The sequence below is a fragment of the Quercus robur genome, chromosome 5 (genome assembly GCF_932294415.1).
Source record: "Quercus robur chromosome 5, dhQueRobu3.1, whole genome shotgun sequence".
NCBI lineage: Eukaryota > Viridiplantae > Streptophyta > Magnoliopsida > Fagales > Fagaceae > Quercus > Quercus robur.
The window spans coordinates 27,965,383-27,975,921 of NC_065538.1; the positions used below are offsets into that span (position 1 = coordinate 27,965,383).

Genomic DNA, 10,539 nt, shown 5'->3' on the forward strand with positions numbered 1-10,539 from the left:
TACTCTATTTTCAAGTAGAGGTCAAACCAATGCTCAGATTAACCTCAAATTTTCGAGTTAAGATCAACACAAGTTGAAACTAGAGGCATGCATCAATAGCTATTAGGTGAGTTTGTCTGTCACATCTCACCTCTTTCGTCGACTTCGTGCAAACGAGCTTGTGCTTCAGATGCTACGTGTAAACTGCGCGTGAATCACCAATAGATATCTCTATTAAAAGCTTATCAGTCAATACACGTTAAAGAGTCAGGGTCAAGGAGACAAGGACCCCACCATTAACTAATGAGGCCCCAAATCCACCGTAAAAGCTAGGCAAGTTATGGATATGAATTTTTTATTTTTGGCTAAATAGAATTATATCAATTACAACAACAATCAAGTTTATTTATAAGGTAGATTTTAATTAGTAAAAAAAATTTAGTTGAATAAAAATTTGAAATCCAATTCTCACCGATATTAAAAATTAATTGTTATTTTTATTTGATAATAAAAAATTATTATTATAAAATATTTATAAAATAGTTTAGTTTTATCCAAAATCAGCTAAGGTTTCATTATACTAGCAATAAATATGATTACTTATTATGAATGATTGTTTTGGTCATATTAGTTCCTATTTGTCATGGTTTATTAATCAAGTTTAGAGTATGATTTATTAAAATAAATATGTTTGTAAATAATCTATCTAACATTAAACTATTCGAAACAAACTCTTCAAACAAAGATTAATGATATTTTTTTTTTTTGAGAAAAAGAAAATGGGGGGTTTAAGATTATATTACACCCCCTGGCCATAGCACGATGGTAAGAAGTGTGATAACCTACCAATGGACTTATGCGGACAGCGAAACTTGAACCTAAATGTATTGCACGAAGCGTCCAACCCTTATCTACTAAGCTAAACCCCCATTGGCAAGATTAACGATATAATCGGTGTATATAATAAAAAAACAATAATATCAACAAAAAAAAATAAAAGGAATGAAAGTCCGATTATTTTATTATAGAAAAAAGTAAGAGATTGGGCATGCTATGAATGTGCCACGTTCACATATGCCGTCCCATCAATGTACTACCAATTAGTTTAACGAAAAAAATAAGAAAATAATGAGTGTGCAGCAAAAGTTGAAAATTTCTACCATTTCTTCTAGAGATGTATGTGGGGGTGATCCAATGCATTGGTAGAATATGAAAAATAAATAAATAAATAATTTGTTTTTATCACCGACGGTCTTGTTTTAATTATGGTATCTCATTCTCTTCTTTTATTAAAAAATTGGTAAATAATTTACTTTGAAAGTCATAAGGTTCTTAAAGCTTATAAAAATAATGGATGAGGCTCAATTACGAAATGAGTTACATGTTCAGATTTTCTTTGATAAAAGTGAAAATTTTGTCGATTTTTATAATTTGATAGTATTCATGCTAATCAAAATAATTTTGTTTATTCTTCTAAAAAAAGGTAATCGTGTTTCTTGAAAAAAAAAAAAAAAACTGTGACTGCAAGGCTAAATCTTCTTTAATCTTTTGTGACCATTTCATGAAAAGAGGGAAATCATTTGATGATAATGTAAAATATACAGCAATTCTTTGTGGGGGTGGGGGTGGTGTAAGGTGCTTTTTGATGGTTATATATCTAACTTTACAATTAATTCAATGTTGCCATATTTTTTAATTATGATCTTGTTGGCATTTTAAACCTTTTTTTTTTCTTTTTCTTTTTTTTTACTCTTTTGTTTCCTTTGTTCATAATTATTGTTTAATCAAGAAGAAAACTTGACAATGATCCAAAAGAGAAAAAGAAGGAAACATGACAAAGAAGAAAGCAACCAAATTATAAAGGAGAGAAAACGAAAAGAACTTTTAAAATACTTTATGAGGATCACACACACCATTTATGGCTTTCGTTTTCAACCATTTAAAACTTTTTGAAAACGTAATTTAATTGGGTTATAGTTTTATAATTCAACTAACATTTTGTGATATTTTTAATAAAAATTTCTAGGATTCAAAACTTCTTTTCTCCCAATTATCGAATTATAAAAAATATATATATTATAACCTACCCTATCTATATTATTAAAAAAAAAAGTAACGTTAATAGATAAATTCAAGATAAAGTGATATTAAAAGTGGAGGAAAGAAAAATAAAAATTGGAAAGTGGCGGGGTAAAACATGGATAGGAAATTGAGCGATGGTAATTTAATAAAATTATATATATTCTTTATTATTTTAATTTTAATTGTATAAATTTACAATAAATCTAATTAGACAAAAAAATTCATAATTTTTTTTTTCAAAACTGTTGAGGTGGGTTGTGATTATATTATAAGAAAAATGGGTTAATTGCACTTTCCCCTTAAATATTGGGTCCACTTCAATCAACCCCCTAAACTTTATAGTGACCAATGTCCCCCTAATCTTTTGGAAATAAGCAAATTACTCCTTTGTCGTTACTAAATTCCATTAAATTAAAAAAAAATACTGGATAATTTCCTAACTTCAAATATTGAAGTGGAAAATTTGCTTGATTTTAAAGATTAGTGGAGATTGAAGGGTACCCAATAGTTAAGGGAGGATCAAATTATAGGTCTAGGTCATGTTTTGGAAGGGGATAGAGAGAGTTGTGGGACGAAGATCAGAAGAGGCCATAGATGTTGTTGACAATTTCGAATGAGGCAAACTCAGAGAATTGAAGGAGGTTGAAAACTTGGATGCCAATGTTTCTAAGGATATCAAAATTTTGAGGAATGGCCAATACTAGGATTCGTAGAAACGGTTGAAGTGAAGATACGCATGATGAGTTGTAGAGGCGTTTGGGTTTTTTTAGGAGACATGGTTTATTTGATTTTTAATTAGTGGGATTTACTAGAGTAATTAAGCTATAAATTAAGAATGATTTATAAATTATATATCTTAGTATTACATGAAATATGATTTTAAGGATTGCTGTCATACTTTTTTATTATTATTATTTATAATCAGTGTCGGCTGAATGGTAGAAGTAATAGATGTGGTCACCTAAGGCCTCACGTAAAAAAAAAAACCTCCAAATTTTAACCAATAGAGTTATTTTTAATCAATAAATAAAATAATATTTTTTTACCAAATGAAAAACAAACAAAAAGAGAGAAAAATGCTACGTCCACAATATTTTTCACAATATTTTAAAAACAAATGCTAAAAAAATTATTATAGTAGTGTTTTCAAATAGAAAACAAAAAACAACTTAAAATCTAGGATTTATTGTGAAAAATATTGTGAATTTTGCACTTCTAAAAAAAAAAGAGTAATAATAAAAGTTGAGTTAGCAAACTTTTGCTAGTTCTTATCTAGGTTTACCACTAACATCACTCTTTTACTTACCATTATTAATTTGCCACATCAACAAGTGCCAAAAGTTTTGTCAAATTTTTTGTATCTATAAAATTTCTAAAAAAAGAAAAAAAAAATTCTATGTAATTCATATTAATTAGTAGTAATATTTTATATAAAACAAGATAATCAATTTTCGCCTTAGGCCACCAAATGCATCAAGTTGCCCCTGTTTATAATTATTTTTTTTTCAAGAATTAAGATGATGAATCATATATATTTTAATTATTCCCCTTCTTCAAATTAAGAGATTAGGCTTCATGTTGTATTTGTGTTAAAAAAAATAATTTTAAATTGAGCATTTGATCCTGATAGAAAAAATTGGTATTTTATTATATATGAAGGGTTTAATAGGAGTTTTAATATGGATAGTGAACAATTAAAAAAAAAAAGTATTTCTATTAATTAATGGACAAAGTTTAGATATAAAATTAGTTGTAGCCTAAGGCTAAAACCTTACTCAATAAAATAAACAATACTACATATTTTGAAAATCTAACCGTTAAATTGCATGTTTTTTACGCTCTTAATGCACATTTCAAATTTTGTGTCAATCAAATATTATTTACTATATAAACTATAAGCTTATATTTTATATATAATTTTAAACTACAAAAACTTTCAATTTAAACAATTTATTGATAACATAACTATTAATCTTTAATTTTCTAGAAATTTTGCAAGCATGGAGAATATAAGAAGATGTAATCTAAGGGTTGATTTGTCAAAAATTCACCTTCAATAAAAAGATATTGAGTAAGGTTGTAACTTTAAACTACAACCGATTTTGTAGCTAATCTTTGTCCTTAATTAATTAGGGAACACTTCAATTCAATTCCCCCTAAACTTTAAAATCAAGCAATGTACCCCCTTAAATATTGAAAATTAACAAATTACCCACAACTGTCGCTGCTAAACAAAATTGAATTTACGCTCTATTTGTTTCAATGAAAAATCTTGTGTAAAAATATTTTTCCTTATTTTGCAGTGTTTGATAGCATAAAATAAAAATAAAAAGCCAATGGAAAACTATATTTGGTTAACATAAAAAGTATGACTTATTTTTAGAGATTGTTTTCCACTGATTTTTTTTTGGAAAATAGCTCTATCTCACAGCAAGCTAAATAAGAGAAGTTTAAAAACTGTTTTTCAACTCATTTAAGGTTGTTACCAAATATAGGAAAATAATATAGTTTTACAACTCATTTGTTGAGTTAATTGAAATTACCAAACAAATGTCAAAGTAATTTTGCTATCACCAATTTTTTTCTTGAGAATCAATGTTGCTATCACACTAATTTGTAAAAAAAAAAAAAAAAGAATAAAATTGATTGTATTTATAGTATTGTTGATGTATTAAGGGGTAATTTTTGTTTTTTTTTTTTTTTTTTATAATAAGTTTGGATTTAAGTTTTCTAGTTAACAATACTAATATATATGTGCATAGAATAGGAAAATTTTTTATTTTTTTTTATTACAAAAAAAAATTTATAGCAACTTTTTTTTTTTTTTTGATTTATTGCTTCACAAATGAATGAAAATGGAAAAGAATAGGAAAAAAAGAAAAAGAAAAAAAGAACCTTTTTCGTTTTTCCCCATTCTGTCCAAATCATATTCTCTCTTTTATATATAGTCCTCCTCATTGCCTGCTTTTGTGGATCTATTTCACTTATTCTCTCTCTGTTTCACCTTCACTTTCAGTGTGCGGTTGGCTGTTGTATGGCATAAATATCAATCATCGACATAATAATAACAATAATAGTACAAAACCAGAACCAAAAGCGGATCACAGAATTCACAATCCACTTGAATTACCATCTCTCAGGTTTCTCAGATCTCACTCTCTCTCTCTCTCTCTCTCATCAGATCAACTTCTTCTTCTTCTTTGTATATTTCTGATTACTCTGTTTTGATTGATATTTCTTCTTCTTCTTCTTCTTCTTTATAATAATTCTGGTTAATGGGTGCAGAGAAATGGCGCATATTCTGCTACATGGGACACTTCACGTTACCGTCTATGAGGTCGACAAGCTCCACAGTGGTGGAGGCCCTAAGATCTTCCGCAAGGTTCTTCCGTCACCCTTTTTCTCTTTCCCTTTTTTATGATTCAATAAATTTGGATCTGACCCAATTTTTTATCTCTGTTTTTTAAAGCATGGATCATGGTTTTTTGTCTTTATATTTGGATACCCATTTGGTTTTTATAGTTAAAACAATTGAAAAATCAAGTATATAGTAATGTTTGTTGGGAAAAAAAAATTTTGTTTGTCTGTTTTGAAATTAGCCTAATGGGTTGTTGATCTAATAACAAATGTTTTGTTAATTACGAGGAGTGATTTTCCAGCTGATTGTGTTATATTAGAATATACTAAAAGTGATGGACCACAACTTTTATAATGTTGGTGGGTGGTTGTTATTTTATGTGGATAGCCTTTTTTTAGTGATCAAAGTAATTAAAGATATTGAAAAATTAAAATGATATTTAGAAATATGGTTAATAACTATATTTTTTTGTTATTTTTCTAGGAAATAGTTGAACTTTCAATTCTTCATTTCAGATCCTTAAGATCATGGTTTTACAATCATGGATTTGTAATAACTTACTTAGCAATGTTGTGAAGAAGCTCTGTTTGCTCTCTTTCACTTATTGCTTAGCGGATGGGTAATTTTGTAATCTTAAAACAGTTTTGGAACTATCTCATATCGCATACATGTCTATCTTGAAAGTAGGAGTTTTTTTTTTTTTTTTTTGGCTAAGGTGGGTGTTGAAACTCTAGAAATAATCCTTTGGGCTGGTCCAAAGATGTTGTTTAGGAGTTTTGAACCTAAGACCTAATGTGGATTTAATGAAGGCTTGGGAATCACTAGGCCGACCCCTTGAGGTTATCTCGAAAGTATGTTAGTTCTTGGTCATAATGCCAACAAGGTGAGAGCTTGATGCTAGATGAAAGCCATATAATTGTTTTAACATTTAAGAATAAGAAACTGATTTTGGTGTTTCTTGTCGTACTAAACTACTTCAATACTTATTTTTATGAAACTAAGCTTTATCCAGATCACAAATAGCAGTGACCAGTGCAGTGCTTTAAATCATGGGTTGCTGTCTCCCCCTTTTTCTTTTTGAGTATTTTTATGGCAGCCAGATTTGTTAAAGATTGTGTGTGGTGCTTTTCCTTTTTTATTTGTTCTTTCATTTATCAATCTATTTTTGGTGGATTGTTAGCATTATCTTCATCGTATGAATAATCCTTCCCCTGTTCATTTTATACACTACAAAGTGTACAATCATTTTTATAATTTCCACTCTCTAATTATTTTTAGTTACTCTGATAATATGATGCTTGTTGTTGGAGTGTAGGTTTTCAAGTAATACATTTGCTTTTCCTTTCTTCTTCTTTCCCAAAATCTTACTTTTGAATTTATATTTTGTAGATAATGGCAAACATTGAAGAGACAGTTGGTATTGGTAAAGGAGTTCCTAAAGTCTACGCAACCATTGATCTAGAAAAGGCGAGAGTTGGGAAGACCAGGATACTAGAAAATGAGCCTAACAATCCCAGGTGGTATGAGTCTTTTCATATCTACTGTGCTCATTTGGCTTCAAATGTTATTTTCACTGTCAAAGACGATAATCCTATTGGGGCAACCTTAATTGGAAGAGCATATGTACCTATTGAAGAACTCTTAGATGGAGAGGAAGTGGATAGATGGGTTGATATACTGGATAAAGAGAAAAATCCTGTAGGTTCGAAGATCCATGTGAAGCTACAATATTTTGATGTTGCAAAAGACCATAATTGGGCTCGGGGTATTAGAAGTCTTAAATTTCCTGGAGTGCCATACACATTCTTCTCACAGAGACAAGGATGTAGGATTTCTCTGTACCAAGATGCTCATGTCCCAGACAAATTTGTTCCTAAAATCCCTCTTGCTGGAGGCACATATTATGAGCCCCACAGATGTTGGGAAGACATTTTTGATGCAATCACTAATGCAAAACACTTGATCTACATTACTGGATGGTCTGTCTATACAGAAATTTCCTTGGTGAGGGACTCAAGGAGGCCAAAGTCTGGAGGAGACATCTTACTTGGTGATCTGCTTAAGAAAAAGGCAAGTGAAGGTGTTAGGGTTCTTATGCTTGTTTGGGATGACAGGACTTCTGTTGGGTTACTGAAAAAGGATGGATTGATGGCCACCCATGATGAAGAAACTGAACATTACTTCCAGAATACTGATGTGCACTGTGTATTGTGTCCCCGAAATCCCGATGATGGTGGAAGCATTGTTCAGGACTTATCGATTTCAACCATGTTCACTCATCACCAGAAGATTGTGGTGGTGGACAGTGATATGCCTAGTGGAGGGTCACAAAAGAGGAGAATTGTGAGTTTCGTTGGGGGTATTGATCTTTGTGATGGGAGATATGATACCCCCTTTCATTCACTCTTCAGGACATTGGACACTGCACATAACGATGATTTTCATCAGCCAAATTTTGAGGGTGCTTCAATTACAAAAGGTGGTCCAAGGGAACCGTGGCATGATATCCACTCCCGGCTTGAAGGACCAATTGCTTGGGATGTCTTATTTAATTTTGAGCAGAGGTGGAGAAAGCAAGGTGGTAAGGATTTACTTGTTCAGCTTAGAGAGCTTGACGAAATCATCATCCCCCCATCTCCAGTTATGTTTCCAGATGACAATGACACATGGAATGTGCAGTTGTTTAGATCCATTGATGGTGGGGCTGCTTTTGGCTTCCCAGAGACACCTGAAGATGCAGCCAGAGCAGGGCTTGTCAGTGGGAAGGATAATATCATTGACCGAAGCATTCAGGATGCTTACATTAATGCTATTCGACGTGCAAAGGATTTCATTTATATTGAGAATCAGTATTTCCTTGGAAGCTCTTTTTGCTGGAGTGCTGATGATATCAAGCCTGAGGATATCGGTGCTCTTCATCTGATTCCAAAGGAGCTTTCACTTAAGATTATCAGCAAGATTGAAGCAGGGGAGAGGTTCACTGTCTATGTTGTTGTCCCGATGTGGCCAGAGGGTATGCCGGAGAGTGGATCAGTTCAGGCCATATTAGATTGGCAGAGGAGGACAATGGATATGATGTATAAAGATATTATTCAGGCTCTGAGAGCCAAGGGTATTGATGAGGATCCTCGGAATTATTTGACATTTTTCTGCCTTGGAAATCGGGAGGTGAAAAAGCAGGGTGAATATGAACCATCAGAAAAACCACCACCTGATTCAGACTATAGTCGAGCTCAGGAGTCCCGGCGCTTCATGATCTATGTTCATGCTAAGATGATGATTGGTAAGATATGCCACCTCCACTGTTTGAACCCTAGTTTTTTGTTTTTAATTTAAATCTTTTACCCAAATTTGAAACTTGTACAACATGCTAGCATATTTGAACCCCAGAACCCAGTCAATCTCAAAAGAATTTATCAACTTATATGACATTCCTCGTCTTAATGTAAATATTTTGTGTCAAGTCTTGGAACTGACCTATGCCTTTTTGCAGTTGATGACGAATATATAATAATTGGATCTGCCAACATCAACCAGAGATCAATGGATGGAGCTAGGGACTCTGAGATAGCAATGGGAGCTTACCAACCATATCATCTGGCTAACAGGCAGCCAGCACGTGGCCAGATCCATGGTTTCCGTATGTCACTATGGTATGAGCACCTTGGCATGCTGGATGATTCATTCTTACACCCTAAAAGTGAGGAGTGTATCAGTAAGTTGAACCAGATTTCTGACAAATATTGGGATCTGTATTCAAGAGAGACACTTGAACATGACCTGCCAGGACACTTGCTGCGTTACCCTGTCGGGGTTGATAGTGAAGGAAATGTCACAGAGCTGCCTGGGTTTGAGTTCTTCCCTGACACCAAGGCTCGTGTTCTGGGTGCCAAATCTGACTACATGCCTCCAATCCTCACTACTTAGTGGTATTTTCTGCTTGGTTTATGATAATAACAGCCTTTTGCTTTGCATTTACTTTTATAATTTTAGTTGTTATAGTTGTGCAATAAATCTTTTTTATGTGTGAACCTGCAGAGAGATCATTTTTCTGTCAGGATGTTCATAGCAGTGCTTCTAGGGATGTGGTAATGCCGTGTGATTCTGATTCCGACGATTATAACTTATGAGTACTGTTTATTTGGCTTAAGAATGTTTTTCTTGTGTTTTTTTTTATTATGTTAATATTGAATATTATCTGTTTTTGCAACTCTATTTGAGATTGGCTTATAACTATTTGAACCTACCTATCAAAAAAAATAAAAAATAAAAAAAATTTGAGCTAAGTTCCTTCATTAGTTCATTAAATTCATCGCCAGGTTTCCTCTCAGCTCCCTACAATTATGAACAGGGTGTGGATATTAATTATCAACAATGTTTAACATAACTGATCATAGTTAAGTATTCAAATATTTTCAAATTCTCAAACTTCTCTACTTTGGCATAATTGCTCCGCTCATGTGTTTATGCTTTGGAAGATCACAAAATACCCAATATCTTTAAAATCCAATTCACAGCTAAGCTCGCTCACTCTGTGTGTTCACAAATAGCAAAGCTTTCCAGATCTCCAACCAAACCATTTGCGAAATCTCCAATAATGGGCATAAATTCCTTGAAAATACAACCAAGCAAAAAAGCTCAAACGAAAAGACTGATTTACAAAATAAGTCCCAGTCTTCATTGCCAACCATGACTGGCAGTTTGTGAGTTGGGGGACCTCACAGGAAAATTTTTAGATCCTTCCGGAGTACGGAGGAATGATGTTTTGTTTTCTTATATTTTTGGTAGACTTGACTATGAATTTAATGAGTGAATTTTGCTATGAATGTGAGAGTAAAGAGCATCATTCATCATGCTTTGAGAGTACTTAAGAATTATTGTCTCACAAGACGATTAGTCCATGACTAAGTTGGAGGACAAGTTATTTGAGTGGGCTCTAATGGTGGTCAGCAAGTTGTTAGTACAATTAGATAATGAAATAGTACTAAAGAGAAAGGAATAGAATTGATTTGTTAATACAATTTTGTTTGAACAAGTTTACAAATGTGAATAACCACTGATGCTGCCAAAATCGTCAGTTGGGTCACTCGTTCAATCCGGAGCATTAGATAATTTTGTGA

The 10,539-nt window shown here is 32.3% G+C and overlaps 1 protein-coding gene across 2 annotated transcripts; it reads left to right on the top strand.

Annotated features, from left to right (window-relative positions):
• The first annotated feature begins 5,017 nt into the window (after window positions 1-5,017).
• Window positions 5,018-9,572, top strand: LOC126725685 (phospholipase D alpha 1). Of its 2 annotated transcripts, XM_050430519.1 has the most exons (5): window positions 5,018-5,201; window positions 5,347-5,443; window positions 6,809-8,702; window positions 8,913-9,348; window positions 9,458-9,572. In XM_050430519.1, the coding sequence occupies exons 2-4, from the start codon at window positions 5,351-5,353 to the stop codon at window positions 9,344-9,346; spliced, it is 2,421 nt and encodes an 806-aa protein (XP_050286476.1). In that variant the 5' UTR covers window positions 5,018-5,201; window positions 5,347-5,350; the 3' UTR covers window positions 9,347-9,348; window positions 9,458-9,572. The 2 variants fall into 2 exon arrangements, with proteins under 2 accessions (XP_050286476.1, XP_050286477.1); XM_050430520.1 differs by lacking the exon at window positions 5,018-5,201 and adding an exon at window positions 5,227-5,263 and having other exon boundaries at window positions 8,913-9,572.
• The last annotated feature ends 967 nt before the right edge of the window (window positions 9,573-10,539 follow it).

Bases quoted from the DNA above. Each gene is read 5' to 3' on its own strand.
- LOC126725685 (XM_050430519.1), top strand. From the start codon at position 5,351: ATGGCGCATATTCTGCTACATGGGACACTTCACGTTACCGTCTATGAG. The intron at 5,444-6,808 runs GTTCTTCCGTCA...TATATTTTGTAG, and splicing joins GCCCTAAGATCTTCCGCAAG to ATAATGGCAAACATTGAAGA. The intron at 8,703-8,912 runs GTAAGATATGCC...GCCTTTTTGCAG, and splicing joins TCATGCTAAGATGATGATTG to TTGATGACGAATATATAATA.